The sequence below is a fragment of the Amaranthus tricolor genome, chromosome 4 (genome assembly GCF_026212465.1).
Source record: "Amaranthus tricolor cultivar Red isolate AtriRed21 chromosome 4, ASM2621246v1, whole genome shotgun sequence".
NCBI classification, from domain to species: domain Eukaryota; kingdom Viridiplantae; phylum Streptophyta; class Magnoliopsida; order Caryophyllales; family Amaranthaceae; genus Amaranthus; species Amaranthus tricolor.
Genome location: NC_080050.1, coordinates 3,348,644 through 3,373,061, shown reverse-complemented (window position 1 = coordinate 3,373,061; position 24,418 = coordinate 3,348,644). Strand labels below are relative to the sequence as shown.

Here is a 24,418-nt window from a genome sequence, read left to right as displayed (position 1 = left end):
CTTCTGATGAAGATTTCGAGAGAGTGGACTGTTTTTTGCTCTTCCATGAAACTGGTGATTCACCAAACAAGACAAGGTACCCAGTGATGGACCTTCTAGTTGTGGGGCAAGTAGCCCAATCTGAGTCTGAGTAGCCAATGAGAGAAATGCTTGTACCAGCCTTTAGGAGAATACCTTGGCCAACTGAACCAGCAACGTATCTCAGGGTATGGTGTAGAGCTTGCATATGAGGAACCTTGGGATCTTGCATGAACTGGCTCAAGGTCTGAACAACAAAAGTAAGGTCAGGCCTGCTGTGAGTAAGAAAATTCAATTTTCCAACTAATGATCTGTAGAATGCTGGGTCAAAATAAGATTCCCCTATGTTTGGATGTAATTTGCAAGATGTGGGCAGTGGAGTAGTGGCTCTTTTGGATAGATCAAGACCAGTGAATTGAAGTAACTCCCTTGTGAATTTGTGTTGCTCAAGATTATACCAGCAAATGTTCTACATATCTCCATGCCTAGGAAGAAACTAAGGGCACCCAAGTCTTTAATGCTGAATGTTGTGTGTAAATAATTTTTCAAAGCCAGAATTGTAGGAGTATGATTCCCTGTAAGGATGATGTCATCCACATAAATAGCAGCCAATGTCAACTGATCACCCTCTCTTTTGATGAATAAAGAATAATCCTTTTTTGATTGGACAAATCCTTGAGTTTGTAGTTGTGTAACTAATTTGGAAAACCATTGTCTTGATGCTTGTTTTAATCCATATAGGGACTTTTTCAACTTGCAAACATAGCCATGTGGGTTTGAAACTCCTTCAGGCATCTTCATATAGACTTCCTCATGTAGATCTCCATGAAGGAAGGCATTGTTTACATCTAATTGATGTAAATCCCAGTCCTTCTGTGCTGCTAATGCTAGTAAACATCTAATGGTGGGCATTTTAATGACAGGTGAAAAAGTTTCTTCAAAGTCAATGCCATATTTTTGGGTAAACCCTTTTGCCACTAGCCGGGCTTTAAACCTTTCTATACTTCCATCAGACTTGAACTTGAGCTTATATACCCATTTGCTACCAATAGCTTTCTTGTGTGCTGGTAAGGGAACGACATCCCAAGTCTCATTGTCTGTTAAAGCCTTTAGTTCCTGCTCCATAGATTTGACCTAATTTTTATCAGAGGCTGCTTCCAAGAAGGATGTGGGTTCTGGAATCTGTGAACTATGAGCTAGCAAGGCTTGATGTTTCTGAGGTAGGCTGGAATATTCAACTGCATTGTTGTTGGAGTTGGAATAGGATATAGTTGGACAGATATAGTCACTGAGATATGAAGGAGGCTTATGGATTCTGGTAGATTGCCTAATCTCAGAAGGTGAAATGTTGGATATTTCAGGAGAAGGATCTGTCAGATCTGGAGCTGGAGAACTTGCAGGAGATGGAATGGTAGAAAGTGAAGAAGATGAAGGTTCAGAGATAGTGGTGAGTGTTCTGCAGTGGGACAGAAGAAGGTGGAGTATGTTCTGGAGAGGTATCAAAATTTTGAAAAATATCAGGTTCATCATTTGGTGTGCCAGATGAAAGAGAAGTTGTCTTAGGCAGGAAGATATCATGGAAGGGTATGGAGACAGGTTCAGGTGCTGAGGTATGTTGATGAAATGGGAAGTGTTGCTCATGGAACACAACATCCCTGGAAATATGAATTTTGTTGGTGACAAGATCAAGGACTTTATAAGCCTTCTGATGAGGTGGATAACCAAGGAAGACACATGGTCTGGCTCTTGCATCAAACTTGGTTCTGTTGTTGTGTAAGGTTGAGGCGAAACAGAGGCAACCATAGCATTTAAGATGTTGTAAAGAAGGTTTCTGTCCATAAAGCCTTTCATAAGGTGAACTTAGATTTATGCTTTTGAGTGGCATTCTATTAATTATATGTGCAGCACATAATACAGATTCTCCCCAGAGGTTAGATGGCAATTTAGCTTGAAAATGTAGTGCTCGTGCTGTTTTAAGCAAATGCCTATGTTTTCTCTCAACTACTCCATTTTGCTGTGGAGTTTCTGGGCAACTTGTCTGATGTATAATGCCCTTGCCAAGTAAAAACAACTTCATTTCACCTTCCTTGATTTCTCTAGCATTATCACTTCTTAAACACATAATGACAGATGAAAATTGTGTTTCTACATAGTGAATAAAATTCTTCAGAATTGAAATCACATCAGATTTGTATTTGATCAATGTAATCCAAACATGCCTAGTGTAATCATCTACAATTGTAACAAACTGATTAAAACCATTGTGTGTCTTAGTCTTGTATGGCCCCCACAAATCTACATGTATCAACTGAAATGGCTTCAAGCTCTTTATTAAACTATTTTCAAAAGGTAACCTAGTCTGTTTAGCAAGAGGACAGACTTTACAGATGATGTCTTCTGTTTTTAGTTGATGAGGAAAAAGAAACTTCACTTGATTAAAAGGAAGATGACCAAGTCTGAGATGCCATAATTGTGCTGTTGTAGTAGTATTCATACATTTGCTTAAGATATGAGCTTGGGCTGATGGCTGATACTTCTTGTTACACAAAGAATCCTCAATGTGATAAAGACCACCTCTCAGTCTACCAAGAAGAAGTGGTGGCTCTCTCCTCTTCTGATCCTGAAGAAAACACTTGTCACCAGAGAAGGTGATTGTGCAATCAAGATCAGTAGACAGCTTGTGTATAGATATGAGATTAAACTCAAAGTCTGGTACATGAAGCACATTAAGGAGTTTAACTTTTTCAGACAAATGCACAGTCCCAACATGCTTGACTGGTATTTTAGTGCCATTAGGTATGGTGATAAAGTTTTCATTACCAGAAACAATTTGCCATTCATCAAAAAAACTAAGGTCTGAGCAAAAATGGTTTGTTGCACCACTATTCAGAATCCAAGAAGACCTTATACAAGACAACAAACATATTTTACCTGCTAGATGAGCTTGAGCTGAGTGGGGAGTGTCAGAAGAAATAGACTGGATGTGTGGTGATTCTTTCTTGTGTATGCATTGTAAGAGATACTTGTATTCTTCCATAGGAATGGTGGTAGTTTCAGCATCATCAGAAGGATCTTGTGAATCAGGAAACTGTTGGGCTAGAGCAGCAATATTTTTGTTTTTGAAACCTTTAAAACCAGGAGGATAGCCATGTAATTCGAAACATCTTGAATTACTATGACCAGGAATCTTGCAATGTGTACAATAGTAGGAAGAACTTGGTTTCTTGTTGCTATATCGCTGTTGGTTGCCAGAATTATGCCTTTGATGAGTAATAGAACTACCATTGAATTTCTGTTGATTATTCCCATTAGTAATTCTGTTGGTTGTATATGGTCTGAAAGAGAGAGTCCTTTGAGCATTGAATGCCATGTGGTCAGTGTAAGATGCTGACTGATTTGTAATTTCTTTATGTTTTTCTTCTTGTACAAGAAGTTTGTAAGCATGAGATACCGGTGGAAGAGGCTGTTGCATCAGGATGTTGCTTCTGACATGAGAGAAGTGCTCATTGACTTTCATCAGAAATTGAATAAGTCTTTGATCTTGTTGAGTTTTGAAAAACTTCTGAGTGAGATTACATGTGCACTTGTTACAGGTGCAAGTAGGTAGAGAAAATGCTGAGTTTAGTTCATCCCATAGGACTTTGAGCTTAGTGTAATATTCAGAAATGGATTGTGAACCTTGGCGTAATTCATATAATTGTTGTTCAAGGTCATACAGTTGAGCTCCAAAGGTATAGCCAAACCTTTCTTCAAGATCAGTCCAAATTTCATAAGCAGTTTTGAAGTAAAGCACAGATTTGGCTATTTGTGTGTCTAAAGAATAAAGAAGCCAAGATATTATCAAATCATTACATCTAAGCCAAGCATCATGTTCAGGTGTGTGAGGTTCAGGTTTAGGGTAATCTCCATTAAGGAAGCCGAGTTTGTTTCTAGCAGAAAGAGTAATAAGAACAGAACGCTTCCACTCAGTAAACCCATTACCAGCAAACTTGATAGAACTTAAAGGATTAGTGCTATTTTCGGATGGGTGAATATAGTATATGCTAGCTGGATTAGAATTGAGATGTAACTTTGTTGAGATATTATCATTCATGATGATAGGATAAAAGAAAAAAAAAATCAAGAAAAACAGGATTTTATTGGAGAATCAAAAAGATTGAAACCAGGTGTATGAAGGCAAGAATCAAGAATGTAGGCAAAACATCAAACACATAGAGTGCAAAATCAGATTATCAGAAAGAAAATAAAAATTGAAGAAGATTGTGCCACGGAAAAGGATAAAGGAACGAGAGAGAAAGAAAAAAAAATGCCAGATGAAAAGAAGAACAAAATCAGAATTCAATCAAGAACTTCAAGAAAAAAAAATATTATCAGAAAAACAAAAATTTCAAAGAAAAATTTACATGCAAATTCATACTGGAATGTCTGTAGATGTATCTGAAAATGTGAGCAACAATTAGTAGGCTCTGATACCATGAAGAATGTAAGAGCTTGAATTGCACATTCATACTGCCATTGAGATGCAATCAGGAGGAAGAAGAGAATCACAAGGAAGAAGAAGAAGGGAAAGTTATTTTTTTATTTTAGAAGTCAATTACAATTTCTATCTATTTAAATGGGAAAAATATACATATATATATATATATATATATATATATATATATATATATATATATATATATATATATATATATATATATATATATATATATATATATATATATATTAGAGTAAAGTAAAATAATGATGTGTCCCTCTTAACCAGGTGTATGAGGTGTATCACGCCCAATATAATTTGATTACCCTACCTAAATCCAAGGAATTTAGAGAATTTGCTAATATACGAGGGTTCCACACTTCCATCACTCCAATTTATGGATTTTCTAAAGGTGTTTATTTGAGTTATCGGATTAATTTTGAGTCAAATATTTCAGGTCGTCTAAAATTGAATTTTGTATTTATGTTGATTTTTTCATAATTGTTAGTCTAAATGTCTAATTTTACGTCGAGTCAAATCAGATTTAACTATAAAATTGGATGAATATCGAATCATTTAGTCTGTTTTTAACCTAGCATTTTCTAACCTCTTAAAGTTTGCCCCTCGTGCTGCGCATGAGAATTTTCAATAAAAAAATAATTATTCTCTCCTCAAAACCAACCTACCAAAACCCAGATATTCAATAATTCAATTTATGAATCCCTGTTCTTAACTCATCCTAAACTTCCCAGCAACCAAAAACAATGTCAAACTCCTCTGCATCTGAAAAACCCACCACCATTTCTAACACTAATCTTCAACTACCTTATCACGACGAAGAAGAAGATTCAGATTTTCTTGCCGCAGCACAAATTTTACAGTCAGGAACACTTCCTTTGGCCCTAAAAACAGCAGTGGAGCTTAACATTTTTGGCATTATGGCGAAGGCCGGTCGACCGCTTTCGCCCAATGAGATTGCTGCTCAGCTTCCTGCGTCCCGAAACCCGGATGCTCCGTCACTGCTGGACCGAATACTTCGCCTGTTGGCGTGTCACTCGGTCGTCAGCTGCTCTGTTGTCGACGGGGCTGACGGAAATGTAGAAAGGCGGTATGGGCTGACGGGGCTGACGGGGCTGCTCTGCTCTGTTGGAGATGAGAATGGAATTAGCTTAGGTCCTTTCATTTCCTTGGTTGAAGATCCTATTGTTCGTGCAAGCTGGTTAGTTCTTTCATTCTTATTCTTCTCTATGAATCTAATGGAGTATAAATTTGGGGGTTTATAGATTTATAAAATATTGTTAGATATATTGGAATTCACAGATACGGTCTTACTGTGAGACCTTCCTTATGCTTAGGCTAACTAGCTCAATAATAGAAACTTTTAGCATAATCAACTTTTTGCATGCACTCGTTTTATGGTGAGACGGTCTCATGGCCGAAATTAGATCACTAATTTATGTGTTTATTACCCCCTCTGTTCCTTAAAGAAGTTCTCACTTTCCATTTTGGTTGTTTCAATTGTTGTTTCCATAAGAAATCTTTCCATTTATATTACAAATTTTGGACAAAAATAACATTACCCATCCTCATTTTAATATTTTAATAATGATTATGGTCCTCACATAATCTTCCACAAACTCCATTTTAACATTTTAATATTCTTTGTGGTTTTCACATGTTTACCACTAACTTTATAAAAATAGTTTTTTAGTTATAGTCTTCATATTTTTTTTATTAACTTTCTTTAATATTTTTGATCTCCACTTTTCTTTCATCAAATTTATTATTTAATAAAATAATATCTCTACTAACTAAAAGATTTTATTTTTCTTAATTTCTGTGAACATTCCTTATAAGATTTTCATTAAGGAACGGAGGGGGTATTTGATATATAAATTTAATTTTAGATTATACTCCCTCCGTTCTTTTTTGATTTTCCACATTACTATAACGGGTAGTTTTAAAAGTTCTTTCACTTTAGAATACTTTCTATTTTTAGAAATTTTTTATCCCACTTTTACCCCTTAAAACCCCCCTTTTCTTTTGATGTACCCCTTTTCTTTTATTTATAATAATTTTTTCTCTCATACTTTCAATACAATCATTATCTCACACTACTATTTAATTAAAATAATACCCACTACAACCTCATACTTCCAATACAATCATTACTTCACACTACTATTTAATTAAAATAATACCCACCACAACTCAAAGATTCTATCTTCCTTAATATGTGTGAAAAACCCAAAGTGGAAGATCAAAAAAGAACGGAGGGAGTAATAAATTACACTAATTTTTTATTGAGATCATTTCACCATGAGACAGTCTCAGTTAGATCGGCAAACTCTTTAAAAAAGCTATTGTCTTGTAAAATTCAAATTTTGCTTGTATGAGTTCGTCTCACGGTGAGATGGTTTCTTACAACACTTGCTGAGTTAATTAAACTAAATTGTTTGTTTTTTAGGATTAAATTGGGCTTTTATTAATGAATTGAGCTCCTTTTTTTTAAGCAAGTGATGTATGCAGACGAATTTTTAATTATTTTTTAATTAGTAATTACTAAATAATTAGTTTACAATCATAAGTGTTCAGTTTAAAAGCTTTTTCTATATCTTTTAATTTTTAGACTGAATAACATATCAGAGCCTCAACTATCAGTTTAAACTTTTGGTTGAGTTGGCTTTATACCATGTCAAGAACTAACTAAACTAAAAGTTTAAGCTAATAGTTGAGATTTTAGAATATGTTATTTAATCTAACATTAATAAGAATTTGATTTATACGGTTTACAAGAAAATCAAATACCCTCACCCTGTTGCTCGTAGTAAATTCTTCTTCCTCTAGAATAAAAAAACTAATGTAGGAGGCAAAGTAACCAAATATCTCTATAAACTATAGCAAAAACTTGTCACCAAATCAAAAAGAGTGCTTTATTTGATATTCTTGAGCTTGTTCACACAATGCAGGGTTAAGTTCAATGAAGCAATATTAGAGGGAGGCATTCCATTCAACAAAATGTATGGAGTCCATGCATTTGATTATCCTGGCTTAGATCCAAGATTCAATCAAGTTTTCAATGCAGCAATGTTTAGTTATACAACTATTATCACCAAGAAACTACTTGACAAATACAAAGGTTTTGAGGGTATCAACACACTTGTTGATGTAGGTGGTGGTCTTGGACATACTCTTCATGCTATTACTTCAATGTATCCTTCCATCAAAGCCATCAATTTCGACTTGCCACATGTTGTTTCCAACGCCCAATCTTACCCGGGTATGTCATTTTCTTTGCAACGATATCCTTTATTTCGATCAGGTCAGAGCTCTATAGTTCTTTAGTTTCAGATTATAATGAAAATCACGTGCATTTATTGTTCATGTGAAGTTGCATGTGATGTTTGTCATCAAGAATCAATCGGAACAATCTCTTTGCTGTTGTTTGTTAGAAACTTAGAGTATATAACATATCATGGGACCTCAACCGTAAGCTTAAGCTTTTAGTCGATTTGGTTTTTTTGACATGGTATCAGAAGCCAACGTGACAAAAAGTCACAGTTTCGAATATCAACCACCCCTCAAAGTGAAATATTTAGCATCAGGTATGAGGAGCATATGTGTTGCATCCACACTTCTAGCCTAAAGGACCTTCATGTGAAAGAGCATATTAAAGTATATAACATTATATTCGAGGTCAACCATAAGTTTAAACTTTTGGTTGAGTTGGTTCATTGACAAATTTTATCATTCATATGTAGGTGTGGAACATGTGGGTGGAGACATGTTTGAATGTGTTCCTCAAGGTGATGCCATTTTCATGAAGGTAAGCCACACACAATGTTCTCATACTAGATTTTGAGACGACATCTAATTTATTCAATTCTGTTATTCGATCTCTAAATATTACTAATGGCCCATATATTTAAGAATTTTTAATGACAACTCTACTAATTCGTACAACTATGTAGTGGATTCTTCATGATTGGAGCGATGATCGTTGCTTAAACGTTTTGAAGAATTGTCACAAAGCAATACCTGAAAACGGAAAGGTGATCGTGGTGGAATCGATTTTTACTGAAGAACCCGAAAGTAGTGTCATTGCCAAAACAATCAGTCAAATGGATGTGTATATGATGAACAAAAATCCAGGAGGAAAAGAAAGAACACAAAAAGAGTTCATAGCTTTGGCTAATGCAACTGGTTTTACACAGGTTAAGTTTATTTGTCGTGTTTGTCAATTTTGGGTCATGGAATTTTATAAGTAAAAAGATCATCTTTTTATTCATTAGTGGTAGGAGCAAGATGTTGATTCTTGATCTCATTTTCATAAGAGATTGTAACAGCATGACATTAAAAAAAATTGTGAGGACCGATTTAATTTGATTAGTTTATTTGACTTCATATTAGTATTAGATATTACTATTTCATATCTGATTGTTAAATAAATTTTGAAACTTTTTTTCAAGCTTACTTTTAAAGTATTAACAGTAAAGACAACGTTTTCTTTTTCTATCCAAAGCCCAGTTTCTAGCCCAATGAGGTATAAAAATACTACTCTTATCAGTGTTTTTCCTAAAAACTTATTTTCCCAAATAGTTTGGATGTGCACTCATTTTTCCAAAAACTTTAAAAAATAAGCTTTAAAAAAAATTCTAAATTTTGGCTTTATAGTGTCATAGAGTCTTGTATGAGACCTTCTATTTGAGATTCACCTACACAAATTAGTTTAGTCTAATTAATCAATTTAAGATTATAAATAATCACTTTAAAACTATAAAAAATAATTACTTTAAAACTGTATTTGATCACTTTAAGGTTATAACACAAATTCTTGTATGAGACGGTTTTATCGTAAGACGTGCTTCGTACTTAGGTTAAATAGCCCAATAATATAAACTTTTAGCTTAATGGATCTTTTGTATGGGCTCGTCTCACAGTGAGACGGTCTCATACAAAAGGGACTGAGGTTATAATCACATTAAAACAGTAAACGATCACTTAAAAATTATAATTAGTCATTTTAAGATTATAAATCTTCACTTAAAATTGTAAATAATCACTTTAAAAATATAAGTGATATTAAATTAGTCCAATAAATACGATCTCACTGTAAAACCGTCTCTTTTTAAAAATTAGAAAAATTTAAAATTCATTGGAGTGACATCGATTGCTCAACAAACCCCTTTACAATCTGTGGAGAAACCGAACTTTCTTTGGCAGTTTCCATTCGGAGTGCATTACAATTTACAACTACATAATAAATTATTCCCTCTATGTAAATTTGTTTGTTAAATTTTAACAAAAAGTTTTTACAATTATATTATAATTATAGTATAACAAAAAAGTAGAAATGAAAAAAGTATTTTTATGTTAAAACGACATTTTATTAAATATTTTATATTGTATGGAGTAATATTTATATAAGTTACTTCTTTTTTCTCAATTGTCACACTATTTTTATAATCAAAACACATTTTTTGATTATTGTTAAAGTAATTTTTTTTATAAAAAAACAGTTAAATTAATTTATCCCGTTGAAGTTACCTTCAATTCAAATACATGTACTGATTGATGTTTTATTCCACATTTCGTTTTAGTTCACTAATTTTGACCATAAGTCAATACGACTACTCCTTTGTCGTTTTCTTGTCATTTTTTTGGGTTTAGCCCAAAAATTCTCCAATTAGCCCAAAAATTCTCATTCAAAGTGTTGGAAATACTTCACATGTGAGACAAGATCCCACGTCGATAAAATAGTGGTTTGTTGACTTACATATATAGTGGGTGAGCTAATCTTCCTACCACCATATGGTTTTGGAAAATAATGAAATGACAAGAATTAAGAGAAACGAATGGGTGAATATTGTTGGTGCGATCATATTATTTGGTGGGATAATTATAAATTTTGAAATAGAAAGAAAAAATAAATTATAAATTGTAGTAGGGTATTATTGGTTGTAGTAAGTTAATATAGGTAGGATCATGTTTAGATTCAATAAAACAAAATAAAACTTGTCTCTTTAAGGATTATTCTATTTACAAAAAGAAAAACTCGTACATAATTTTTCATAGTTATACTACAAGTTAAAATATATTTATATGGGAGTTTATAAATTTATTTTGACGTAAATAATTTTATCATATAATTTTTTTTAAAGTTTCTTTATAACTCTATATAATTATATTAGTAGATATCGAATTTCAAACACATTTTGAAAACAAATGGAGACATCATAATAGGATTTGCTTACGTTTGTTGATTTCTCCAACAATCATAGTTCAATACTCCAATTCCAATAGTCCATCATTGTTAACCTTCCTCAATGCAAAAAGATTAATCATTTATAATGATTTTTCTTTACTTTTTATTAGGTGGGAAATCTTCCATATATATTTTTCTTTAAATAAGTAAATAACATTCATTTTTTAAAAGGGTAAATATTACTTTGTAGTTAAGGCCTTAAGGGAGAAGACAAAATACAAACAAAGAGGAGAAATTGATAATTGAGGTGTAAAAGGACGCGACAATAAATTTATAACAAATGATATTAAAAGAAAGAAAGTGAGACTACTGTAAAAAGAAAATAAGTACTAGTATTAAAATAAGGAATATTCTAAATGAAAGAAATGTAAAAAGTAAAGAGTGAAATTAATAATATAAACCAAAAATTAATAATATTAACAAAATTCAGTTTAGCAAAGAATTCAATCCTAGAAAAGCGAAATTTGTGGAGTAATTTATTTCAGCTGAAGAGAACATACTCATCAATTATCGAGTAGTTATTGAAAAAATTTCCTCAACAATCACTTAATTTTTGGGGAAAATTGTCAATAATATAAACCAATATTTATTTAGTACCTTGAAAATAAATCAACTTATTATTTTTTTAAAATAAAAAATAAATCTACCTATTATATATATTCACTATAAATACACATATTAGGATTTATTTTGAAAATAAATTATAATTTAATTATTTTCTGTGGATTTGACAATTTTGCTAAATTTTTCTTAGGTTATTTAGCTAAATGGAATTAGATAAAAGTAAGTTAAATTAAATTAAAATGAATCAAACTGGGTTAAATTGGAATGAACTAGATTATGAATGAAATGAAATAATGGAGGTGTTTATTTGTGACATCAGATCGCTTTAAAATCAAATCTCGTGTTTATATTGGTTTTTACATAATTGTAAATTTATTTTGTAGTTGGTCTAATCGGATTCGGTTACACAGTTAGGTAAAATTATCAGATTTATTCCGAACACATTTAGTGCTAAATATGTGAGGGTCATCTGTACTGTATCTACACCTCTATCCCAAAAATTTCTTGTATGATGAGATGTGATAAAATATTTAACATATCTTTAGAATTCAATCTTCATTTGAATTTTTAATTTTGTTGGTTGCATGGCAATTTGCAGTCTGATGTTGATTTGAAAAAAAAAATTGTGATTGTTGATTGAGTAATTAGTGATTCCAACAAAAGACTGTTGCTCGGGAAATTCCTGAGTTGTTAACTTTACAAATTATTATTTTATTTACTAAAATAAAAACTAAGGCAAATTAAGTTGAATGAGGGAGTATGTTTTTTCTGAAATCATTGGCTAAACTGAGAAAAGAGAAGAATAATGTGAGATCCGATCACATAACTTTCCTATAAAAATAATAATTTTCTCCTATTCACCTTAGATGTTCCATTTACTTTTAGGACATTATTCATCTATCACTCTTAAATTGTATTTTATTATTAATTTATAAGTCAAAATATAATCATGTGAGATCTTATTTGATTCGTTTATATATTATGTTTATTAATATTAATATTTTATTATTTTTTAGTTATACATAATTATATATATATTAAAAATTAAATAAATATATTGAATAGAGTATATAAAGTAAATATCACACCTAGCTTAAAATAAATAGGAATAGAGTATACTTATTTCAACTGATCCCAACAAAAGATAAGAGTAAACAAATCATAGTGGTATGTTGGGTTGGCCAAAGTGGGTTGGTGGAAAATAAGAATATACTTTATTGGCTGGAAAACATTGGTCGTCTAATTGTTGACCATTATTGACTGCTAAAAGATCTAATAATTCTAGAGTTTTTTTTATACAAATAAATTAAATTAAAGCAATTACACAAAAGTAAAGCAAAGAAATGTATAAATGCATGGCAAATTATGTCATATTAATAATATAGTAAACCAACAAAACTTCACTAAATTTTTTTTATTTTTTTTTGGTATTGCTAACAATTTACATGATATAGAAGTATCATTTAGAATCACAAATAAATTTTTTTACAAATAAGGATAGAAATAAAAGTAAGTACAAAGAAAATTATAATTAATTAAAATGTACTTTTCCATTTAAAATGTGAAAGTGAAATAAAAAAAACTTGAATTAAAATTTAGGAATTCTCAGCATGTTATGATGAAATTTAGGACCAAATTTTTTTTACCTTTATTGAAAAAAATTACATCAATTTTGAATAAATTTCTTATATTATCCCCAAAAACGAATATTACGACTATTACTTTCTAACAAATTCTTCCACCTCTTTAACAATCAAATTCTATTAAACTCTTATGTAGTTAATTTTTTTCTTACTTTAACTTTTATTTACCTGTTATCTCTTAAATATCGATCTAAACGAGCCCTAAAGGCGTAAAATTTAGACTAGATAGGAGGAAAGCTACTTAAAAAGAAATGTATTTCCTGGAAGTATATAGGTGTATAAAATTAAGTGTAACCCATATGAGAGTTTTCAACGGTTTAAGACTAGATTTGTTGTTATTGGAAAGCATCAAGTAGAATGGATTAATAGTAGGTGCGTTTCTGAGCACCAATCTGTCTTATTTCGCTACTTATTTTGAGTTATTTGACCATATTTTATGAGCTTAACGGTATAAGATTTGAGTTGAAGGCATTTCACAAGTCTTCAATATAATTTCTGTTTATTTTGATGAATTTTTGAGGTAATTTCAGCATAAGATGCTCAAGAAAAAAGCCACAAAATTTAAAATATTAAAATAGCTGAAAACGTAAGCTGAACGACCTATTAAGAGTCATGGTCAATGGGTTGTCGAATGATACTTGCTTAGAACTTTGAGGAAATTTGAATTTTAACCAAGGAATTTCATGTCAAGAAGTTGACGACTCTCGAATCGAGGGGACTTCAAAGGTCGTGTCGTCGTGGATTGTCACACTAGCTAGCTCGCTGAAGCGCAAAAGTGGTTATTGGTTTGGATTGTCGAAGGCTTTTGGTCTTCTTACGATTGTACATTATTATTATTATGTTTTGTTATAAATAAGGTTATAGGTTATTTAGGTTATATCTATCTTTTATTTAATACATACATTCTAGTTTACTATCTCTAATTTCCATCTTCATTATTTTTAACCTAAAGCCACCATGAATCACTTAGATACTCCCTCAACAACCAAACTTCTAAGTTCAATAACTCATCTCATTTGCATATGCAACATCTTCTACCTAATTTTCTTGAAAAAAAACGTTGCACTAACTTTACAACAAATTCAAGCCGCCATAATGGATACTCTAGTTTTCAGTTCAGAATTTTGACACGAAAACTAAAAAATTAAGTATAATAAAAGGGTAAATATAGTAGGATCAACTTCTAAAATAAAAATTAGGCAAATTAATTAAAACAAATTAAAATAAAAATGAGATAAATTAAATATTACAAAGTACTATTATTTTGTACCCCACTCAATACAAGAACTATACTAGTGCATAATAAGTTGGTCTCAATTGTCTTTAGCCACCCACTAATACTTTTCTTTATTATCCAACAACTAAAGCAATCATAACAAATGGTTGGTGCCATGGTGGCTTACATATACCAAACTTCAATCAAAAAAATCTATAAAAACTCTATTTCTACTAGTCCTTACTACTACAAATCTTACAATATACTTCTACTTAATTCAACACAAAAAAAAAAAAAAAAAAAAAACTACCCAAAATATTTTTCTATTCAATAAAAAATCAAAAATGTCTACTAATCACAATGATCAAACCATAGCTGACACAAATGGTGTAATTAATGGATCATTAAATCATTCAAAACATGATCAAAATGAAGATGAAACATATGCATATGCTGCTCAAATACTTAATTCATGTGTTCTTCCCATGATTTTAAATGCTACTATTGATTTAGGTGTGCTTCAAATCATTAATAAGGAGGTGGATTCAGATGGGTTATCCACTACTGAGTTGGCGACCCGGATCCAATCTAAAAACCCGGAAGCTCCAGTTATGTTAGACCGGATGTTAAGGGTGTTAGCTACTTATTCTGTAGTGAGTTGTAAGGCCATTACCAACGAAGAAGGGTCGGTTCTGAGGTTGTATGGACCCGCTCCGGTTACAAAGTTCTTTGTTCCTGATGAAGATGGGGTGTCCTTAGCCCCTATGTTAAACTTGGTTATTGACAAGGTTTTTCTTTCCACTTGGTAAGTTAATTAATTAATACAACTTTTCTTTTTTGTTTCTTTTTTTGCAAATTGAGACGATTTTACAGTGAGATTATTTTTATTGGGTTGACTCATTGTACGTTTACTTTCTTAAAGTGATAGTTTATAAGCTATAACCTAAAAGTTACCATTTACAATTTTAAAGTGATAACTCATAACCCTAAATAATCAAATAATAAAATATTTTTTTAGAAAGATTAGGAAAGGTTTACATTTGTTATGAAATTGCAAATTATTGCTCCATTAAAAAATTTAGTTTTTTTATAATTTAATATACTAGGTGATACAATTATACCATCATACTCTGTAAATCTCGTTTAGAGCAGGGTCAACACCCCCTAACAGAAAGGGCAGAGGAATGCGGTCATCCGATATACTAGGCAGTAATTATAAAAAAAATTATAGAAATAAATCAAATAAGATCAACCCTTTAGATTAACTTGTTCTGAAAGTCAATTTTTATAAATTCCCTCATAAAATTATATGAGTATTTATAGTTAATACGTTTGTTAAACCTAATGTAATTTGTTAAAATATGAAGAAAAAAATAAAACAATCAAAACACATTCAATCGACTTGTGATATTTAATTAATAATTTGACTTGTTATCAATCTAATAGTGTTGTTTAGGTGGGCTTTTTTAAAGAAGGTGGCCAAACGAAATTTGCATACTATAGTACTAATAACTTTATGTTAAAATTTAATTTTTCTTTTCCTTAAAGAAGGAATTATATTCCAAATAAATCATGAGAAATAATTTAGATGATGATTCTAGTTAATTAATTATTTTATTAGTATAGAAACTGAAGTTATTCGTATGGATATATTTATAAAATGCGATTTAAAAGTTTTTTTTAGGATATTCTGAATGCACGCATTTCTCCTTGTTAACTCCTTGTAGGGGGCCAGGATAAGATTTGCCTGCACCCTTTTCCCTCGAAATTGACTTGTGCAGGATATTGAGTTGCTGACTCTGACTCTATGTGATATTCATAGGTGCAAATTAAAAGAGGCGGTGATGGAAGGAGGAATACCATTCAATAAGGTATATGGAATGCATGCATTTGAATACCCAAGTGTGGATCCAAAATTTAATGAGATCTTTAACAAAGCAATGCTTGCTCATTCAACACATACCATAAAAAAGGTGATCCAAAATTATAAAGGATTTGAGAACATTAAACAACTAGTTGATGTTGGAGGAGGTCTTGGACATAGTATTAATGCTATTACATCTCAATATCCTTCTATTAAAGGAATTAACTTTGATTTGCCCCATGTTATTCAACAAGCTCCTCCACTGCCTGGTATGTTTATGCTTTTAATTGTTATTATAACTTTCAAGTCACCTAATTAATTTTTCCTACGTCCCACTCATATAGCATTTATTAATTACTGGACCTTGTAACCGGACTCGATTTAACCCGAGATAAAAATTGATTAACAATTATATACATAAAAACCAACTTAGACACTTGAAACATCTGACCAGAAATCGACTTGATAACCCGAATATTTCATTCCGTTTATTTTTGGACTATAATGCACCATTTTCTTTTAATATCATCTATATATTATTATTTTTTTTGATTAATTTTATTCTTGCAACTTATTCTCTCCTCATTTATTACCATATGTCCGCATTTTCTTTAAGAGCACTATATTTCTTTTGAAGAAACGGAATAGTAATTCTTATTTCTAAATCATTTTTAAAAATGTTATACTTTGTTCAGTTTGAGTACATTATTTCTCTCAAATTTCTTAAAAATAATATACACTCAAGGAAATTAGGTTTTTGTTTATGTATTTGGTCAAATGGGAAACTATCATTGCTTCCCCTAAGTTTTGGCACTTTATTAATGGTACTTCTAAATTTTTTTTTATTATCAATGGTACCCATGTACTATTGAGCATTTTACAACCATAACCTTTTAAAACTTATCCATCCAAAATCGTTAATTTTTTTTCTTTTTATTTTATTTTTCTATTCAAAACATAAAAGAAAGTTAACGGTTTTGAACGACTTTGAACGGAAAAAGTTTTAAAAGGTTACGGTTGTTTAACACTCAATAATACGAGGGTACTATTGATAATAAAAAAACGTAGGGGTACCGTTGATAAAGTGCAAAACTCAGGGGTACTATTGATAATTTCCCTAAGTATAAGGTGTAAATTTAAAAAGTTTTTCATTTTATGTATATTCAATTAATTAACATATCAATTTAATTTAGTTTAAATTAAATATTATTTAAAAATCGAAACAAATAGAATAATAATTAGATTTTGACTATTCAAAGTGCCAAACATTTCCAATATTAGAAGCTAGTATAATAATGTGCTTCTATGAAGTTTTGGTGAAAAGGAGCATAACCAGCAATTGGACAAACAATGGACATAAAGGAGAAAATAAAATATGGAAGACATTCTATTGACTAGAAATATGACATTGAAAATTATTCCAATTTTGTCAAAAACCCAGAGGAAAACTTCTATTTTACTTTGCTTGCTAGATTGTTTTTTAATAATAAAATAGGTATTGTTACTGAAAATGACATATCAGGAGAGAAAATATTACTAGTAGCCAACTCAAAGAACAGAGGCGTATATATTAAATTTTACTTTCGTTTATTATAATACAAAAATTAATAAAATTATTGATCAATGTTGATTTCACATAATGAATTTAGGTGTGGAGCATGTTGGTGGAGATATGTTTGAAAGTGTTCCTAAGGGAGATGCTATCTTCATGAAGGTAATTTTTAAGTTATCAACTTTTTATTAGTTAATGCCTCCTCTCCTATTACAATGAGTTGTCCTATTTTTAATTTAAATTTACTCGTATGTTTCTTTGAAATTATTAATTTGCTACTGATAATGACATATTATAAAGAGAAATGCATTTTTAGTTGCAAATTCAAATAGACACGTGATGGAGATTACAGTATAATTAAAAGTATTTTTTAACGATTTATGTTATAGTGGATCCTCCACGACTGGAGTGACGATCAATGTCTAGTATTGTTAAAGAATTGTTATAAGGCATTGCCAGAAGATGGCAAGGTAATCGTCGTGGAAACAAACATCACAGACGAGCCAGAGACGACATCACTTTCAAGAGCTATTAGTCAATTGGATGTGAGCATGATGACACAAAATCCAGGAGGAAAGGAAAGGACTAGGAGAGAATTTGAGGCTTTAGCTAAGGCGGCTGGATTTTCTGGTGTCAAGATCCATTGTTATGTATGCAATTTTTGGGTTATGGAATTTCACAAATGATCATATTTAAAAGTTGCATATCTACACTTTTAATTGTCACCTACGAGTTTAAGTGGAAATCACTTGATCATATTCGCATAATGTAATGGAATGTTGTTGTATTTTAAAGATTCAAAAAGTTAATCTTAAAATTTAAACAATAATGTAAAGGAAATCACTAGTTCCTCTGCTATATTTTTTACTTGTTCATTTTACAATTTTTTCAAGAAATTTAAACAAGATGTTTCAGGGATATATTAAAGATAAAATATATTTATATGAAATCTAGTTTTATGACGAAGTTTAAGTAAGGTGATACTAGTTTGTTGAAGAAGTTTGACAAAGAAGAAAAATAAGAGTAAAAACATTGTTCTAATGCAATACTTGTAAGTTAAAATTTAACGTATGTTCACTGTTTTGATCATATAACTTTTACAACAAATCTCCTGTGAGACGACCCCATACGTGCGGTACGACCACTAATAATTCCAGCCCATAATTTTGAAGTTGTCATTTTAAAGCTTGAATTGGACATTTTAGACCTTGAAATAAGTAGTCTTAGATTTGACAAACTTTAAACCATTGGAATAGACATTCTAAGTTTTAAAATGGATAGTTTGCAGTTAGAGTAGGTAAATAAAATATAAAATTAAGGGTTAGAGTAGAGATTTTAAGAGTTATAATTGACATTTTACGTAGTGAAATTGGTGTTTTAAGAGTTAAAATCGATAGCTAAAAAATCATTAAGCCTCTAGAAAAAGAAGATTGATGCTTAAAGTGAGGTTATAAGTGTTAGATTTGGGGAAGATTGGTATTGAAGGAAAATATCATTTTCCAATCACTAATTTTTTTCTGCATATAAGTCAACGCAACATCATTGGAATTAGCATTCTCAACAGTTATGCAAAATATTTTCTCAAGATGTAATTCAAGGATACATTTCTCAAAGATTGAGTTTATGAAACATAAACAAACAAATACTAGAGATGCCAATCATAAACTCCTAAAAACAATTGAGAATGCTAGTTCCAATGATGTTGCCATGGCTCATATACAGAAAATAATTAATGGTTTGAAAACTGGGGTTCTTAAATGTCGTAGTCTTCACATGTGTTGTGTTGCTCATATTATTAATTTAGTTGTTAGTAATGGTATGAAACACGTTGATAATTGTGTTGTGCGTATTAGACAAGCTGTTAGGTTTATCAAATAATCTCCTACAAGGTTGTTAAAGTTTAAAAAGTTAGGTTTATCAAACAATCTCCTACAATCTCCTGAAATTGAAAATTAGGAAAATATTAGAAGGTTTTGTCAGTTTCTAGCAAGCTTTTAAGACTTTACTTTGCGTGTTTCTGATTCTTCATATGTTAATGCAAACATTATGCTCTTTTGAAAGAGTTAATTGATTCTGATGATATTGAAATGTCTTTAATGGCTAGCGTAATGAAGGGAAAGTATGATAAATATTGAACAGATCTCGAAAAAATTAATCTGTTGACTTTTGTTGCAGTGGTACTTGATTCCCGTTATAAACTTGAGTAATGTTGAGTGGATGTTAGTTGAGATTTATGGTTGAAATGTTGGAAATTCAATTGCAACAAAAATGAAGGAAATTTTATTTCTTTTATTCAAGGAGTATAAAGGTTCACAATTTAACGATGTACATAAAAAAGAAATTTTAGCTACTAGTAAAGATGATAACGTTTGTGTTCCTCACAAAAAAATTGAGATGTTGAAAAATAAGTGGAAGAAACACAAATATAAAAGAGGGTAAATCAAAACTTGAGTTCAAAAAATATTTAAATGAAGATACCGAACAAGATTGTGAGAACATTGATATTTTAAGTTGGTGAAAGTTTAATTGTAGTAGGTTTCAATTTCTGGAAAGAAAGCACATTGATATTTTTACGGATACATAAATTCTTAAATAAGCCAATTTCAAGATAGGTTATCTTTTATTGCGCTAACTCATATACATGTACTCATATAGTATATTAAAATGATAACTGAAAATTTTAAAGCCATCAATTAAAAATCGAATTAATTAGAAGAGACCACCTCATAATGGACCAATCTCATACAAGATAAGTTGTTAAAGAATAATGTTTTTATGTTTGTTTGTGATATGTTAGGATTATTGGGGACTTTTGTTCACCAAATAATCAAAACAAGATTAAAAAAATTGATTTAACTTGTTAGAGTAAGAAGAGAACACAAGTACATACTTATAATTGGTTGCATGGAAATCAGGTTAGAACATTGAGACAATGTACGAACGATAGTGGATGCTTGGGAGGCAAGTATTGGGTGTTAAATGCATCCATTTCAGTACAAGTATGGTTGGCACTGTGCTCGAACGAGCGGATTAGATGTTCAAACGAGCACAGGCTATTGTGCACTCTTTGCCTTCTTTTGCTGATTTTTTGTCATGGCTTTGTATCCCCCATTGATGCCCTCATTTTTCCTATATATATTCACCCATATGCTAAGGTTAATATTGCACCAAAGTCTTATTTGTTAGAGCAACTTTCTTGCTTAGTTTTTCTCCCTGATTAGCTTCTCTCTTCTTACATTAGACCTCCATTTGTAATTCCTCTAATTTAAACACATTAATATAATCTTAAGCTAAATGGTAGATGTACTCCATTGACTGATAAACCATTTTAAATCCTTGTTATTTAGTTCCTACACTTTGACACAATATAAACGTCAACTAAACTTCATACCTTTCATGCTAAAAGGAGAGTAGTCCTCAACAATGTTGGTGCTCTTAGCTCCCTTATCTTGTACTTATCTTGATGAATAACAATGTAAAAATAAGTTTGAGGATCCTGTTAGAAAAAGGAATTGGGTATTCCTTTCCATGGAAAGGAGAAGGCTCCTCGGCCCACGAGCACAAGTTGTACAAGAAGCCAAAAAAAATACTGAAAAGAGGAAAGAAACAGTGCAATGGGTAACATATTTTTGAAGTTCATGGCTTTGCAACGGTAATATTGCTTTTGTCTATTTAAGGTATATGATTTCCATCTTCTAGTATCACAAACAAACACACCAAAATAAAAACACCAAATGCAATATGAGCTTAGATTCAATCTCTTCAAGTTCTTCAAGCTCTTCCTCCTCAAGTATAACTGATGAAATTTATGATCACATGGTCATGAATTATATAAATGAGAGTCAACGTTTACTTGCGATGCAAAAGTCGGTGCTTGTAGCTGTTAACAATTCAGTACAACATGATAATCAAAAACGTCCAAGAAAACGAAGGGAAACTGTGCCTAGAAATCGTGAAGCGGCTCACGACAATCTAGTTGCAGATTACTTTAGTAATCAACCGGTATACAATGATACCGTATTTCGAAGGAGGTTTCGTATGAGGAAACCCTTGTTCCTTCGGATTGTGGACACATTAAGCGCGAGTAATCGCTATTTCCAACAACGTCCCGATGCTACCATGCGTCTTGGTGCTTCACCCCTTCAAAAATGCACCGCGGCTATACTTAGCTTATGGTTGTTCAGCTGATCAAGTAGATGAATATCTAAAGCTTGGTGAAAGTACTGCTAGAGAATGTCTTTCACAATTTGTCGATGGAGTTATTGCTCAATTTGCAACTGAGTACCTCCGCAAGCCAACACCGGAAGATATGCAGCGTCTACTAAGAGAAGGGGAGGCTAGAAACTTCCCCGGCATGCTTGGCAGCATTGATTGCATGCATTGGGTATGGAAAAATTGTCCAGCTGGATGGAAAGGAATGTATCAAGGCCGATCTAAAACGGCCACTGTTATCTTGGAAGCGGTTGCATCTAGGGATTTATGGATTTGGCACGCCTTCTTTGGGACTCCTGGGTCATGCAATGATATTAATGTACTACAACGTTCTCCGGTGTTTGATGATATAATAAGTAATCGTGCTCCACAAGTTCTGTTCACAGTTAATGGAAACACTTACACAAAAGGATACTATCTCACCGATGGCATTTATCCAAAGTGGTCGACATTTATAGATGCGGTTACGGCCCCTCAAACAGCCAAGGATACGTTATTTACTAAACGTCAAGAGAGTGCGAGAAAGGATGTTGAACGTGCTTTTGGTGTGTTACAAGCTCGTTTCGCAATAATCAGGAAGCCTGCTTTGGCATGGACTGTAGATCTGTTGTGGAAAATTATGATGACTTGCATCATCATCCACAACATGATTGTTGAAGACGAGCGTGATACATATTTAAATTATAAAGATCCACTCGAGTTTGCCGATGAACAGCCTGAGAATATGCCGGGGTCGTCCTCAACTAGGAATGCAACAACATTCACCGTCACTCCCGGACATTATGATCCAGATAATTTCGGTACATTGATAGTTTCGAGAGGGGAGATTCGTGATAGAAATGTCCATATGGCTTTGAAGAACGACTTGATCGAGCTTTTATGGGCACAATCTAGGAGGTCGGATGAAAATTAAACATTTTAGTAATTTTTAAAGTTATGTTTGTTATTTTTTCTTTGCGTGTTATTTTAATCAACGTAAGTCATGTTTTTTTTATTCGTGTCGTTTAATCTTTGTATTTCATGTTGTTAATCAATGAATTTTATGTTTTAGAATTCGTCTCGTTTAATTAATGTGTCTAATTAATAGAATGATCTACATATTAATTATTATTAACAACATGTACACCAATAATAATAATAATTAAGTTTATTAATTCCCCTCAAAAAAAATATATATATAATTTGAAAAGGGAATAAATGGTGGGGTATATGTAAGTAGGAGAGAGAAAGTGGGAAAGGATACTCATGGATGTTGGGGAATTTTGAGGGAAAGGATAAGTAAAAGGATGGAGATAGTGGGAAGTGATGTGGAGGAAAGAGAAAATGATGTGTCAAGTGTAGGAAAGGAGAGAGAAAATGGGAAAGGATATATATATCCTCATGAATGATGGTGCTCTAAAAGGAGAGTAGTTCTCAACAATGTTGGTGCTCTGAATGAGGTATACAATCACTCCTTTCATGATAGTACAATGAATGGTTTATATTAGGAGAGAGAAAGAAAAAAGTGAAATGAATGGTTAAAATTGATTTTTTATGATACCTAGAATGCGGGTTTTATTTTCCAAAAAGAAAATGTATTTAAAATTTTGAAACATCCTAAAATGAAAAATATTGCAAAAATTATAAAATGGAGAGTATTTATTTGGTTGGCTAATGTCAACTCTTACACAAGCAATCAAACCCTTGTGAGGAAGGTGAAGCAAATGAAAATTTTAGGACAGATTCAACAAGTGCAGTAACTAGAAAGGGTCAAATAGAAATCAAAGGAGTACATTGAAATCGAAAATTATACTCCACTATACTTCATCCTCTTTTTCTATTTTTTTTCTTCCACGTTATTGAAACTCAGCATAGTACATCCTATCATTTTGAATTGATTAAATAATCCAAAACCCATGTTAGCATCATTGATTAATTAAAATAGAAGGATAAACACATCAATAAGAACAATATTAAACTCTAGAAGCAAGAAATCCAATCACATAGAAATCCAGGAACTTTCCAGATGTAAAATTGAAAAGAGAAAAAACCCCAAATTAAAAGAACCCACGTAAATCAAAATTAAACCCGAAAACCCCTAAATTAAAACCCCCCAATTGCAATAAATGTTTAATTTATTGAAGAGAAAGTCTTAAATACCTGAAACGCCGAGTGATCAACTCCTGCAATGCTTCTCCTCGTAGACGCTCCAGCACCATCATTTTTCTACCTTGATCTTAGGTTGAATCGGGATTTCTCTTAGTTAATATAATATATAATCACTAAAACCCAAGAAACTCATTTGAATATGAATTACAGAAAGGCAGAAAATAGTTTGGGTTGTGCATCCATTGTTTTAGTGGGTTAGCGCTTTTACTGGATTTATACTGATGGAAAGGGAGAGGAAGTGAAGAAATGAGGAGTTGAGAGGAGAGGAGACTATGAACCGTGCATTGCAGAGTTTGATGGTATACGTGTAAGGTTAGGATAATTGTTTAATAGTATACGTGTAAGGTCAGGATAACTTTTTATTTTTTCGACCGTTAGGTAGTAAGACTATGAGGTATTATCAACGTTCGACTAAAATCTCATATATCGAATGAAAAATTATGCGGGTTTTGTGCGACT

General features: G+C 31.8%; 2 protein-coding genes, 1 long non-coding RNA gene and 1 pseudogene across 3 annotated transcripts; 3 read left to right on the top strand and 1 right to left on the bottom strand.

The window, feature by feature from the left end:
* The first annotated feature begins 5,169 nt into the window (after positions 1 to 5,169).
* On the top strand, positions 5,170 to 8,925 carry LOC130809949 (cathecol O-methyltransferase 1-like). The gene is made up of 4 exons (XM_057675824.1): positions 5,170 to 5,714; positions 7,465 to 7,775; positions 8,257 to 8,321; positions 8,467 to 8,925. Exons 1-4 carry the CDS (start codon positions 5,260 to 5,262, stop codon positions 8,761 to 8,763), a joined length of 1,128 nt encoding a protein of 375 aa, XP_057531807.1. The 5' UTR covers positions 5,170 to 5,259; the 3' UTR covers positions 8,764 to 8,925.
* Positions 8,926 to 12,975: 4,050 nt separating this feature from the next.
* On the top strand, positions 12,976 to 18,448 carry LOC130809948 (cathecol O-methyltransferase 1-like). Its single transcript, XM_057675823.1, has 4 exons — positions 12,976 to 14,988; positions 16,006 to 16,316; positions 17,697 to 17,761; positions 17,989 to 18,448. The coding sequence occupies exons 1-4, from the start codon at positions 14,528 to 14,530 to the stop codon at positions 18,283 to 18,285; spliced, it is 1,134 nt and encodes a 377-aa protein (XP_057531806.1). The 5' UTR covers positions 12,976 to 14,527; the 3' UTR covers positions 18,286 to 18,448.
* A 1,419-nt stretch (positions 18,449 to 19,867) lies between these two features.
* LOC130810657 (uncharacterized) lies at positions 19,868 to 22,724 on the top strand (annotated as a pseudogene).
* A 21-nt stretch (positions 22,725 to 22,745) lies between these two features.
* Positions 22,746 to 24,215, bottom strand: LOC130809951 (uncharacterized). The gene is made up of 2 exons (XR_009040972.1): positions 23,405 to 24,215; positions 22,746 to 23,351 (listed from the first exon to the last, which is right to left on the bottom strand). It is a non-coding gene; the product is annotated as an uncharacterized LOC130809951 (long non-coding RNA).
* Between the last annotated feature and the right edge of the window lie 203 nt (positions 24,216 to 24,418).